Source organism: Thalassophryne amazonica, chromosome 15 (genome assembly GCF_902500255.1).
Source record: "Thalassophryne amazonica chromosome 15, fThaAma1.1, whole genome shotgun sequence".
Taxonomy (NCBI): domain Eukaryota; kingdom Metazoa; phylum Chordata; class Actinopteri; order Batrachoidiformes; family Batrachoididae; genus Thalassophryne; species Thalassophryne amazonica.
Window position 1 is genome coordinate 23,651,004 of NC_047117.1, and position 15,021 is coordinate 23,666,024.

At 40.3% G+C, this 15,021-nt stretch overlaps 1 protein-coding gene across 1 annotated transcript in view; it reads right to left on the reverse strand.

Annotated features, from left to right (window-relative positions):
* The window catches only part of inpp4b (inositol polyphosphate-4-phosphatase type II B), a 468,720-nt gene that overhangs the window by 201,492 nt on the left and 252,207 nt on the right, over positions 1-15,021 (reverse strand). Inside the window, exon 7 of the mRNA XM_034187536.1 lies at positions 419-479. Coding sequence (XP_034043427.1) covers positions 419-479 — 61 coding nt within the window. The remainder of the gene's footprint in view (positions 1-418; positions 480-15,021) is intronic.

The following is a 15,021-nucleotide window of genomic DNA, read 5'->3' on the forward strand; positions in this document are numbered from 1 at the left end:
AATCACTATGAAAGTCTGGTAATAATGATAATACCCTGCCTGTCCGTGTGAAACTCATGCCATCCACATAAGGCTCAAGAAAGGCTTCAAATCTCATCAAGCAAAGGTTACACCAATGATAATGAAATGCATAAAACTTATTAATGGATTTGTTGAAGGGGAAAAGGTGAAAAAAGTGAACTAACATTTTGTAAGCAATTTGGGTTCCAGTATTTTCCTCAAAGGCACTCTGACAGGTGCAACTAAGACTCAAACTTGTGACTTATGTTCTTAGATTAGTTTTAGTGAATTCTTTTGGGGCCATTACAGTGAGAAAAATATTTATTTTGTATTACAAAAAAAAAAGTATAGCAATAAAAGTTTGACATTATTTAAAGGTGGATAGTGAAAATACAGGTGGACATGCTGTGACTCATACCGGGCCCAGTCTGTGGACTGTCGACGCAGGTGTGGGATGCAGACTCACAAACAGTGGGGCACTGGAAAGGAAAAAGAAACAGACAGAGGTGTTGATATTATTGATCACAAACATTTGTTTCTGAGATATTTTTCCTTCAGAAGAGCACACTTCTCTCTGTATGTTAACATTTCACCTTGTGGCTGCTGCAGCTTGAAAACAGCAGGCGCCCTCAGAAACAAACTCAAGATGATTCCTGTGATATCTGCCGAAGCTTCCCAGACAAGCAATATGCAAATGTTCAGTCCTAAAGACATTTCGTCACTCATCCAAGAGACTTTTTTTCCTGTGTTAAGTAAGATGGTTGGTATGTCCAACATGCCTTAAGGGGAAATAGTCTTTGCTGTAAATCATACAAGGTCAAGCTGCTGCACGAAAGACAGGTATTCTCAAGAGTCTTCAATCTTCATTGTGTGTGCTTTCACTGATGGATGTGTGAAGGAACCTTAATCTTCTTGTTCAGCAATTAAAGAGCTACACTGTAAGTAGTCAAAAAATGGTCAGTTAGACCTCCCCCTCAGTTGAGGGAAGGTTTTCCCAATTTAAATTTTCACAGATTTTTTTATACCCCCCCACAAACAATCTATCACCAGGTTCCATAGCATGACATAGACTTCCCGTGGAGAGGAGGCCAGTCTGTCATAAGTTACATCCCACACCAAGGGTGCTACCCCTTTACAACTGGGTGGCCTTAGACAATGGAGATTAAGTGTCTTGTTCAAGGGTACAGAAATGTAGTGTAGCCAGGTGGAACCTGGCCACCTGAGTGCTTTTCCGCATTTGGGGATACCCCCTGCAATCACGTGACATTTTGGGGCTACATAAGAGGCCATGAGATTTAGGACGTCATCTTGTCTCGTCTTCCTGGTTGCGATGGTGGTGTAGATGTTTGAAGGTAAATCAACTGTTATTGTGTTAATTACGGGAAACATGAGGTTGTATGTATGTGAGAGGTTCACTGTCTGTATGTCGCTGCTCTGTGCCTAAAGGTGCCCCGACACTTGCACGCATTTTGGCTCCGCACTCTTGCGCACTTCGTCATGACAGTTCCACCCACTGTGTTCCACGCTGGATGCTGTGCTTTGATCTCCTGGATGCCGCGCTTTGTGGATACATATATAAAATAATGATTTCGTAGCGGATTAATCATTTTCTCTCAGAGTTTGATTGTTGAAAACACCTCTAATAGCTTCCGGAATCACAGAGGACCGTTTCTTCTGCAGCTGTTCTTTCTCTCTATTTCCTGCACGTCATGAGCTGGAGAGCACATTTGGAACAGTCTAAAAGGTAATTATTTGCAATATTTATATTACAATAGCTTGGTAAAACAGTTGCATGTTTATTCCTTCTTATGAGTAGCTGTAAAAGTATGTTTATGATAGATTTAACATCTCATCATAGTTGTTCAGATGAGCTGCGCTGTGATGCGGTGCGCAGATGCAATCACTCGCACTCACACACACACCGTTTTTTTAACTGTTTGTGCCATGTTCATGTGAAGTTCACATAATTAATGCGTGACATAGATTTTGAACATTTCACAATTTTGTTTGTGCACTTGCTCAAAGTCGCGCACGGTTTACAATGGCTTACAACATTTTGCAATGAGTTTACTCTCCTGCATGGCAGAGTGCGTGCACATGCGGGGCTCAAAAGTTGTGTAAGTGTCAGGGCACCTTTAAGATGTACCCATGGAGGTGTGTTGAAACACGGAGGACTGTTGGCAGCAGCGGGACACGCGCTCATGCCCATTGTGTAGGCCACATTTAAGTTATTGGTGGGACATTGATGCTGTTTGTACTGAATTTTGCATCTGTAAGGTTCTATTTAGAAGGTGTAAATGCTCTGAATGTTAACTGTGTGTTGTCTGCTCTTCTAAAGGTAAAGCCACTGCAGTTATTTTCTTTCCTCACTGTTTGTTTTGTCTCTTGGTTTTCTGCATTTTAATAATTTTGTACTTTCATTTTATTATAATGAATTGTAAACCTATTCACTGATTTATTTGTTCAGAATAAAGAGCGCAAAAGAGAGTTCTTGTGTTCTGTGCTGTATATAATTTGCCAGGCTACAATAGAATGAATAGGATTCAAACCCAGGTCTACATATTGGCAGACCAGCTCCTTATCCACTGAACTACCTGCTGTACATTATAAGACACTTAATCTGCAATGTTCCTGTCCATCTAGGTTTAAATGGGTACCGACTTTGGCTGTGATAGTAACCTGTGTCAGACTGGAGTCCCATCAGGGCGCGTCAGTCTCTCATCCTTCTTTGCTGGACCATGCATTTGTGTAGTGGATGATTGATTTCACAGTGTCGATGTTTGAGCTCTCTTCACTGAACTGATCCTAAATAACATCTATCTTCTTGCGATGAGAAGTCTGACCCTTAGGGTGTGCAGTAATCTGTCAGTGTGTACATGGGTTTGAGAAAACATGGCATATTGCATTTCCCCAAGAAAGTCCCCAAGTCACTTACAGTATAATGATTCTGTCTCTTGTCTTGAACTACTTTTCTGATTTGATCAATATGGATATCCACAAATCTTCAGAGCCTTCTTTAGACATTTGCCTTCCTTCATCATGGATTCTAAACTTGTGGGAACCTTTCCCTACCTGATCATTCGAAGTGTATGCTGCGGTGCAGTAGTTCCCAACTCAGGTCCTCAGGGACCTCTGTTGACCCCCAAAACATGAATCTGCTGCAAATCGTGAATAACCGTGAACCATTAATACTTTTGTTGCAAACCGTGAATAGTCACGTCATGTTTTCTGTAAATCGCAAAATGTGACTATCAGTCATGATATATACAGTCGAGCTCAAACGTTTACATACCCTGGTGTAATTTTTATTTTTTTGGCCATTTTTCAGAGAATATGAATGATAACACAAAACCTTTTTTTTCACTCACGGTTTGTGGTTGGGTGAAGCCATTTATTGTCAAACAATCAGGTTTACTCTTTTTAAATCAAAATGACAACACAAACTACTCAAATGACCCTAATCAAAAGTTTACATACCTCTGTTCTTAATAACATGTTTTGCCCCCTTTAACATCAATGACAGCTTGGAGGCTTTTGTGGTGGTTTTGACGAGGCTCTCTGATGGTAAAGCTGCCACTGAATATGTCTTGGACTTTATTTACATCAATTACAAAGAAATAGAAACAGTATGGCACTTTATGGTAAATCTGCATGGAGTAGACAGTTCTCAAAAACTGACTGTGCAAGAAGGAGAAGAGTGAGGAAAGCCACCAAGACACGCAGACAACCCAGGAGAAGTTATGGGCTTATGTGGCTGTGATTGGAGAAATTGTGCAGTGCAAGCTTTGCATTTTGTATCATTACTCTTAGCGTCATAGTGGAGTAGAACAGAGAAGGATTTTCTTTCACCAAAAGAGATCAAATCCAGGCTTGCATCTCAGATGTATCTTCTGGCAATTTGTAGCTAAACTTTCAGGTCTTTTTAAGAAAATCCTCCTCTATACCACTTCATCATGAAGATGGATAACTGGTGATACAAAATGTATTATTATCATCATCATTACTATTTACTGAAGTATTGTGTAGTGTATATAGCATGTGATTTTTTTTTTTATTTTTTTTTTTTAGGTGTAGTCATTTATAAGGTCTGCTTCAGACAATTCCTTTCAGTGTCACCATCCATTTATAATCATTTTCAATTTTGTACTGTCACTTTGTGTGAATCTGAATAAAATGACTGAATTGAAAAATTGAATTGTCTACTGAAAGGACGCTGCATGATATAATGTTTCATAGTTTCAATTTTTCCTGTGATATTACTTTGTAAATGTTATTTCTTCATTTTGGGGACAAACGTCTGACTACTGACTTATTCACTAGATCTTTACAACTGGCCATTTGATAAATTTCTGATAAAATATATTAAATTATAATATGTCAGTGTTTCTCCTGCTTTATTGTCAGTTATAACTGTCATCATTCCAACACATTGTGAATGGGCATAATATGCCTCATGTGCATATGTATAAATGTATGTTTCTCTTACTCAGGTGTGCCTTTAGCAGAGCAGAATAAATACTAAAATCAAAAAAGATGTGCATGACTTGTTGATCAGTTAAATATATTTTGGAAAATGTACACATTTTCTATCTTGTTGTTGTAGTTTGCTCTATTAATGATCAAAATTAATTTATAGTGACACAAAATATCTGTAGTCATGAAGAAATTCATGTTTCATGAGATAATTTTTCAGTATTCACATTTTGCAATTCATGGTTTGTGGATAATTTATGAGTTGCAGCAGATTTACGATTTGAAGAATAACATTTTCCACCTCTCCATGCTCTGCCAAAAAATGATTAGCTCATCCTGATATGCTCAACCACTACTGCAGTGGATGGTTGGAATGAGTCACAGATACTGGGGTGTGTGTGTGTTTCATGTGGATTTCAATATCTATTTTGCCACCGTCCCTAACCTAGGAAGGTCAATGTCATCTTTCTGCTACTTATCATGCAGTTGTTTCATCCTTCCCCAAGAAGATAAAGATGCTCCATGTATCCATCTGAGAGAGCACACCCAGTGATCCTCTGGAGACATTTAGAATTTAAAAACTCAACCGGCATAATGATCCTTTAATGGAACAGACTGACCTTGTTTGTTCTACAATAAACACTCTCTTCCCCTAGGCTATATATTAAGCATACTCCATAATCTTGCCTTTTTGCACTAAAACTGAAGACACAACACAGATAAGTGACAAAATCTGCTGAAGACCAACTTGCAGAGTACAAAAGCCGATTTCCACTGCAAGACCTTGCAGGCCATTTTAGGGGGACCAACACCTTCCCACTTGTCTTCACAGCATGAGTCTCCCCTGAACAGGGATTTCTCAGAATCTTTTAGTCCCTGCCATGGAATATGTTGTTATGAGTGGCACTGAAATGCAATTGGGTGGGTCTTGACAGTCATTAGAGGTAGAGGCGACAGACAAGGTCCACAAAAAATTTGAATCCTTGAGAAAGAATGCGAAAATCTATGTCAGTGCACCTGGATACCCACAGAATTAAACACACTGCAAAGCATTACCAAGAGAAAAGAGAAAAGCTGAGGCAGAAAAACAAGTGCCAGACTGACCACAACAACAAAAGTAGCTCAGACCATAAAACCAACAAACAACTGCATCATAAACCTCCGTGCACTGGGAACACAGGGGATTTACTGCTTTTTTGTTCCATGATGGATACTGCATTGGAAAGGACATTGCAATCAAGAGTCAAGCAAACAATTATTGAAATAGATATTTTTGAGAGTTTACATTACCTAGCACTTGGCAATCTAGTGGGAAGCCAAACTTTAAAAAAAGCCAAAATTACTATGGGTGGCACAGTGGCTTAGTGGTTAGCAATGTTGCCTCACAGCAAGAAGGTCATGGGATTGACTCTCACCTGTGGCTTTTCTGTGTGGAGTTTGAATGTTCTCCCCATGTTTGCATGGGTTCCTTCCAGGTGCTACAGCTTTCTCCCACATACAAAGATATGCAGGTTAGATGGATTGGAAACTTTAAATTGTCCGTAGGTGTGGGTGTGTTCGTTTGTCTGTGTGTGGCCCTGCGAGGGACTGGTGTCCTGTTCGGGGTGTACCCTGCCTTGCACCCTATGGTTGCTGGGATGGGTTCCAGCTCCCCGCGACTCTTAATTGGAGTGAGCCATTGAAAATGAGTGAGTGAGTGTTAATTGAGCATGGGTGGCACAGTGGCTTAGTGATTAGCACTGTTGCCTCATAGCAAGAAGGTTCTGGGATCACTTCCTACCTGGTCCTTTCTGTGTAGAGTTTGCATGTTCTCCCCGTGTTTGCGTGGGTTCCCTCCAGATGCTTTTTTCTGGGTGAATTGTAAACTTTAAATTGACCGTAGGCGTGTGTATGAGCATGAATGAGCTCATCTGTCTATATGTGGTCCTGCCATTGCTATGGCATCCTGTCCAGGGTGTACCTTGCCTCTCGCCCTTTGACTTCTGGGATAGGCTTCAGTACCCCAATGACCCCTAGTATCTCATTACCACCACCTGCTGTTTTAGAGAATATTGCAACAAAGAATGCAATGATGTGTACATAAAAGTCTTTTCAGTCTGCTGACAACATGGTTTTTCCAATTGGTCAACTGATGGCATAACCCGACTCACAGTTCAGGTACAAACAGAAACAGACATGTGATGTGTAACATCTCAAGTCTTAGTAAGTCAAGCCAAGTTTGCTGCATCCACCCTCATTACAGAACCACCCGGGCAGACAACCGGTTGGTGCCCACCTCTCTAGAACAAACCAAAGAAGATACTAAATGCAGGTAACTATGGAAACAAAAAACTGATGACAAGTCTTAACAAAAGCTGCTACGAAAACTACAAATGCAGGTGCTCACGGTATCAACACTGAAGCGGAAGACAGACTGAAACTATGAGCAGAATGTGATCACTCAGCAAAAATGGAGTGTTTATGGACAGCGCGGGTTTATAATGAGCCAACGGGGGGCAGGTGAGTCTAATTAACCACACAGCATGAGAGACAAAGGAAGGGGGGCAAGGTGAGTTCATGGCACGTTCAAAAGAAAACACAGAATCATGACTTATTTTATAAGAGTGTCACTGCTGAACAAGCAGTGGTGAGGGCTTGGTGGCCACCTGACCCAGGCTTTGGAAATAAAAACTGACAAGTTCCTTTCATGGACAATGCTTTAAAGAAGTGTTCACCCCCTAGGATTTTCAATTTCAATTTATTTCATTTATACAGCACAAAATCACAATAAAACTGACTCAAGGTGCTTCACAGGAGTAAGGTGTAAGCTTACCAACCCCTAGAGCAAGCACACAGGTGACAGTGGTAAGGAAAAACTCCCTCTGATGATGTTGAGGAAGAAAGCTCAAGCAGACCAGACTCAGAGGGGTGACCCACTGAGAATGCAGAGCCTGGGCTGGTACGTAGGGTGTAATTAGGTCAGCAAGTAGGGAGGCATAATAGGTATAATTTTATAGTTCAGGAACAGATACTTAAAATCAGACCTCAGAGAAACAGGAAGCCAGTGAAGAGATGCCAAAATGGGTGTAATGTGGTCAAACTTTCTGCTTCCTGTCAACATTCTGGCAGCAGCATTTTGAACCAATTGGAGACTCCTAATGCTGGACTGCGGTAAATCAGAAAATTGAACATTGCAGTAAGCCAGTCTAGAGACAAACGCATGGATCTGAGTCTCTGTATCAGCCATAGGCAGGATGGGATGAATCTTAGCTCTGTCCTGCAGGTGGAAAAAAGCAGTCCTCATAATATATCTAATGTGTAGATCAAAGGACAGCATGGGATCAAAAATCACCCCAAGGTTCCTCAGGTTCCAAGGTTCCAGTTTTACACATTTTAATTTGTTTATGCAATTTCAAATACAAAAAGTAATCCCATATACTACTATGCTATTTGTCTTTCTTAAAACTGGTGCAAATTACGTCCAGTACATATTCAGTGACTTGGAAATGTTCATGTGTCATCCCCTGACATATCTAAAGAAAACTAGCAGTAAAAGTGAAAATTTACCTATATTATACCAAAGGGGACCATTACTTAGGGCCCCTTCACACATAACACGAAAGACACAGAAACTGGAAGACAATTCATGAACCAAGAACAAAATGGGGAACCACAACACATTCCACCTGCTGTCGGGAGGAACGCATGATCTCACAGGCATGCACGATACACTGGCAATGGTCTGTGCATGCTCGTGCGCGTGCACAAACACAGTGCGAGCAGCTGCAGCAGGTGGAACCACATCGAACCGCTGCTGTGGAGGAAAAAATAAAAAGCACACCATAAAACTCGCGGGATTCGAACCAACCATTTACAAAAGCTCTGATAAACAGACAGAAACAATACCACTGTGCTACAATCACTGTGTTATAACAGGAGTGTGAAATGGCATGCAATTCCTCCTTCATGTGCTAGTCAGCTTCAGTCGTGTTATGTGTGAAGGGGCCCTTATGCAACCCATCAGCTTAGCGTTGATATTTTTTATTTAATTTATATCAAGTTGTACAGATCTGCTTTGTGTTTAAGGAATGTATATTTAGAAAATTTAATATCAAGAGCCCTGAATTAGTTTTTGTCCAGAGGAGGGTAGAAGAAATGCTACCAGGACCTCCTGAACAACAACCTCAAGAGCTGCTCCACTGACTGGAAGACCTGGGAAGAACAAATGAGGGGTTGAGTCAGCTGGCAATCAATGATCTACACGGGAGGGGAAGTCTTGGAAAAAATACAGATGACCACAGAAGAGAAGAAGAGAAACAGGAAGGAGAGAGAGCAAGATCTTGACCATCAGAAGCTTCCTGTAGCAACCACATGAAGCATCTGTAAGAAACAGTGTGCAACAAGTCTGGACCTGTTGAGTCGTCTCTGCATCTGCCATCCAGGTCTGGAATCAGCCAAGAGACAGTGGTCCTCGCCACCAAGGGGTTGCCATGATGACGACTGATCCAATGCCTTTGTGTGATATGAATAGTTACTTAGAGAGACTTCACTTGTATTCGCGGTTTCGCAGTTGTGAATCTCGTGTCATCTCGCGGTCCGTGACCTGTGTGAAAGATTTGTTTCAGCGTTTCAGAGTTCCGATTTAGGGCACAATGTAAACACACCACATTGGAGCATAGCAGAAGTCCATCACAGATGCTACACTTCTTCTAAATAACCCTCTTAACTTGGGAGAATGTGTCATCATCATAATTGCTTGTGAACTCACTGAATTGATGACAACTGGCAGATTATGGGAAATGTTAAAGCAGCAAATGGTGAGGGTGTGCCAGTGATGACATTTTGTTTCCCTTGTCATGATCCAGCATGCCGGTTCTACAGCGTGCTGGACCATACCACTCAGATTTCACCTTGCTAATGGGAAAGTGTATCAAAACCTTTGACTGGTACTGTAAATGGTTCACTTCAAGAGATGGGGATAGACCGGTTGACTGCCTGGATGGTTAACTTCCAGCAGTTCTGTAATGTGGTGGATGCAGAGACACACAACACCAGAGCGTGTTCGCCAACCTGACCTGATCATCCAACTTAGGAAATAATTTAGGCACATCAACATATTGTTGGATTTGAAATTCTGGTTTCTTTCAATTTTTAATTTCAATTTATTTTCATTTATATAGTGCCAAATCACAACAGAGTTGCCTCAAAGTGCTTCACACAGGTAAGGTCTAACCTTACCAACCCCCAGAGCAACAGTGGTAAGGAAAAACTCCCTCTGAGGAAGAAACCTCAAGCAGACCAGACTCAAAGTGGTGACCCTCTGCTTGGGCCATGCTACAAACATAAATTGCAGAACAATTCACAAAACAATTCACGGACGAATATACAAGAAATGCTATTGCCGCACAGGACAGGAGGACAGGACACGAATACAACTCCCATCTCTGGATGGAGCTGCTCCTTAAACAGAGAGAAAAAACAGAATCAGGCATCAGAAAGACAAAAAATACTGTATAATTTCTCAGCATTAAACAACAAGAAAAACAGAGAAATACTAAGGTGATCGCCGGCCACTAGCCCGAAACTTCACTAAAAGAACCAGAATTTAGGTAAAGTTGAGGCCACGGCCCGCTCCAATTACTAATAAATGAATTAAAAGAGTAAAAAGCGTAAAACAAAACTTTACCAGTATGCTAGCCATATGAAAGGGAAAATAAGTGCGTCTTAAGTCTGGACTTGAAAATCTCCACAGAATCTGACTGTTTTATTGACACAGGGAGATCATTCCACAGAACAGGGGCACGATAAGAGAAAGCTCTGTGGTCAACAAGTCCACCCCTGCTCATGTGTGAATGAGACCCTAATGTTGACCTGATTAACAACAAAACACACCATCCAGTTTTCCCACGTAAAAAGTCCAATCAGTATTTGTCAGGCACAGCAGGTACGATCACGTCGTACAATTCAAAACATGACTCAAAGGGATTATGATTTATAAATACAACCTTCACTCCTGAATAAAAGATGATTAGTCCAAAAACATGTCTCATTTTCTACATAGGAGGGGACATCAGGTTCTGGTAGCTACAGCAGGTATGTTCATGTATTACCCAAGGAAGTTTATACATCTCCAAATATGACTGAAACGTCTTGATGATGCACTTATTTCTGCAAAAACGTTGGAAAAAGGCAGATGAGATCTTTCATTTGTCACACTGCAGGTCAAATCCATTTTTGGCAGCGATGGCTGATGCACTCATACTGCAGCCTGGCAGCATTTTATAGCTCTACAGGAAACTGAAATGTATTTTAATGTACACACACTGCTGATTAAAAGCCCATCAAAGGCAGAACACTCTTTCATTTGCCACCTGATGGACAAAAATCTACTTTTGGCAGCTCCACCTGTTAATGCAGTCACAAAAAGGAATCTGCCAACGTAACATTTCTAAGATGCAGACAACCCCATCATGTGACAATTAAGCAACCTGCAGATACATTCAGACTCCTTTTCAGTTAAGCTTCCCTCTACAGGATGGTAACAGTTTTGGAAATGGACTATGTTTTATTCCTCCAAAGAAATGTCACTTTTGTGTCTCTGTTTAGCCCAAGTGGAGCACAATGTCGACACAGGTCTGTTCCACCCAACATCATCATTGATCTTCTCTGCTTTTCTGTGTATGAAACAAAGTTTTCTTGCCCAATAAGACAGAAGACACCATGTGACCAAGCGCGTATATGTAGGTCCAAATCTGGAGAAGACATTTTGTAATACTTGTACATCTTTTGTCTTGGCCTCCTCTTGGCTTACAACCATAGTTCCAATTACAGAGGGTACTGGGTTGGGTGGGTGGGTGACTTGTAGGGGGTGCTAAAATGTTAAAACAGTGCTCCAAGTAAACCATATCTTGTAGTGTAACAAGAACATGGGTAGAGACAGAAGTGCTGCTGGACTACTTACGAATTTGGATGAAAATGGATACTTCTTTAATTTTCTGAAAATTCACTGTAGTTCTGACCCCTACAAAAAGTATATACCATGAAGTCTATGTTGTTTTCATTCTTTCTTTCTTTATTTTTTTAAATGGTACTACGTGGCTTTTGAGGATTTCTTTAAGCCAAGCTGTATTAAACTGACATTATATTGCTCAAAAATGTACTATTTAAATATTAACATTTCAAGTATGGGAAGGGGGCTGGGGTTGCCTTGAAGGCCTGACCACCGGGCTTGCAAGGCAATATTTCTAAAAATACTGATCATATATCATTATTCGGATGCAACAATTTAAAAAATGCAATAATAATCACAGGATAAATTTCTTTTTGTCACAGAGCCGTGTAGACTGCAGATTTAAAGGAGACAGGGTCTGTTTTATTAAAGGTTTGTATGTACAAAAGCGGGTGCAAACTCCATATCACCCACAAACAAATGTGCAACCTGATCTAAGAACCGTGAGCGCTGAGGATTGCATCTTTTGAAAGAGTAAAATAACACATCATGTGGGGTGTGTCTAGCAGAGTGTGCAAAATATTGGAAGGAGAACATGCAAATAGGTTAACACACACAAAGAAAATTTCAGGGGATGGTGATTGCGTCTGCATTTTGCACATTTTGAAGCAGGGTACCAGCTGTGTTACGGGACTACAGACATGCATAAGAATCAGAATCACCTTTATTGTCATTGTAATTTGCATTACAATGACGAGATTTGAGTGCAATTCCAAAAAGGTGCTTTCCGTGGTGCGAGTAATTTTTAGCCAAATAAGGATAGTGAAATTTAACGGTAAATTATTTAGAGTATCTATTATTTATTATCTTTATATTAGATATATTATAATTATTTTATTACATTATATATATATATATATATATATATATATATATATATATATATATATATATATATTATTATTATTATTATTATTATCTAGTATTTAGAGTATAAATCTAAAAGTTATTTCTCGCAAGCTGTCTGGGGTAAGCACTTCTTTATTTTCATTAAATAATCTTTAACACAGAAAACAACAACAAATTTAACTATTTTTTGTGGTCCAATTTTTTTTTTATATAAAAGGAAATGAAACATTCACAGTCTCAAGAAAATTGCTCAGGCAACCACAGCAGAAAGTACTGTTTCAGCACCCATGGTGTGGACAGCTCCACCTACAAATAAAATGTAGACAAATCTATATCACTTTCATTCTAAGTCATGTTCTCTCTTCAAGTATGTGAACACAAAGAAAAATTATTAATAAATTTAACACTGGATTCAGCACTCGTGAGGTGAAAAGCACCCCATCGCAGAAATACGCATTTGAAGATCATTGCCTGACACAGACAGTTTAAAGTTAATACTCCTCCTCCTCCTCCTACTACTACTAATAAAACATATTTATTGAGGATATCCTATCTCGCCACAGTGTACAAACTGAAGGAATGGACACTGTCTGTTTACAGTAAGGTAACTTAAATCAATAAAACTAAAATCATCTTTTTTCATATGAGGTGCTTTTCAAAGCAGTGGTGCAGAATTTGGGTTCTTGACATATATCACACACCTCTTATGAAATAGCAGGGCAAACAGTTTTAAAGGCACATTCATTTTGGTTTGTCAAATGTTCAAAAAAATAACTCAGGCAAAACGATTTTATCTTATTTTGCGTATGCTACCTGCAAGTGGCAAATCTGAATTTCATTCTTGCCCTTAAGGTCATCAATGCCCACAAAATCCTCATTTAAATACTGCTGTCTACATCATGTTAACACCTGCTGTCACTTGCGCATTTTTTTCCTGAGAGGATCATCTACAAAACGTTCACCAACCCAACATGCAAAATTTGGGAAGGCTCACGCAGTTTAGTACTCGTTATATGGGATCTTAGTAAATCAGACCCACAGTGTGTTAAGCAGGCCGGGATGTTATTCATGTCTAAGCATTTTTAAAAGCTAAATCTATGTGAAACCATACAGCTGCTCCAGAACTCGCTTTGTAATTTCAGTGTTGAAGCATTTTTGACTTGTGTCATCATTCCAATCAGTGAAGCCGCAGCAGGTGACAGCTGCTGCGGCTTCACTGATTGGCTTATGGGTGGAAAATTTATTATCATCGCTGCCAGTTCATACTTTTCGACTCAGTGCATTGCATTTTCACGCTCAGGAAGAGCATTTGAAATTGCAAAAATAGTAACATACAGCAAGTCACAAAACAATCATGGCTTACCCAAGCATGTATTCACAAATACAACAATAAGAATAACAATCTACATTTTACATGCTGTTACTTTGGTCAGAGTAGTAGTAGAACCTTTAGGTCCTACAGTACAAAATAACTGAGGACACCTGGACTAGATGAACTCCATAGTCCCTCTTTCACAGAGCTTTACATTCCACTAGGACCCTCGCCCAGGGATATGGGTTAAGGTAGTAGCAGGAGGTTACTAGACATATCAAGCTAGGAGCTGACCTGTAGATTTCCCCTAATCGATTCCGCAGGTGTTCAAATACCACTCAATTCAGTTCCATTCAGTTTAGTTATAGTTATATAGCGCCAAGTCACAACATACGGTGCATCCAGAAAGTATTCACAACGCTTCACTTTTTCCACATTTTAATTTACAGCCTTATTCCAAAATGGAGTAAATTCATTTTTCCCCTCAAAATTCAATTCACGACACCCCATAATGACAACATGAAAAAAGTTTTTATTTTTTATTTTTGCAAATTTATTAAAAATAAAAATCTAAAAAAAAAAATCACATGTACATAAGTAGTCACACCCTTTGCACAATACTTTGTTGATGTACCTTTTTCAGCAATTACAGCCTCAAGTCTTCGTGAATATGATGACACAAGCTTGGTGCACCTATCTTTGGGGAGTTTTCCCATTCCTCTTTGCAGCACCTCTCAAGCTCCATCAGGTTGGATGGGGAGCATCAGTGCACAGACATTTTCACATCTTTCCAGAGATGTTCAATGACATTCAGGTCTGGGCTCTGGCTGGGCCACTCAAGGACATTCACAGAGTTGTTCTGAAGCCACTCCTTTGATATCTTGGCTGTGTGGTTAGGGTCATTGTCCTGCTGAAAGATGAACCGCCACCCCAGTCCGAGGTCAAGAGTACTCTGGAGGAGGTTTTCATCCAGGATGTCTCTGTACATTGCTGTATTCAGTTTTTCCTCAATCCTGACTAGTCTCTCAGCTCCTGCTGCTGAAAAACATCCCCACAGCATGATGCTGCCACCACCATGCTTCACTGTAGGGATGGTGCATAGTTTCCTCCAAACATGATGTCTGGCATTCACGTCAAAGAGTTCAATCATTTTCTCATCAGACAAAATAATTTTGTTTCTCATGGTCTAAGAGTCCTTCAGGTGCCTTTTGACAAACTCTAGGTGGCTGCCATGTGCCTTTTACTAAGGAGTGGCTTCAGTCTGGCCACTCGACAATACAGGCCTGATTGGTGGTTTGCTGCAGAGATGGTTGTCCATCTGGAAGGTTTTCTCTCTTCACAGAGGAATCCTGCAGCTCTGACAGAGTGACTATCGGGTTCTTGGTCACCTCCTTGATTA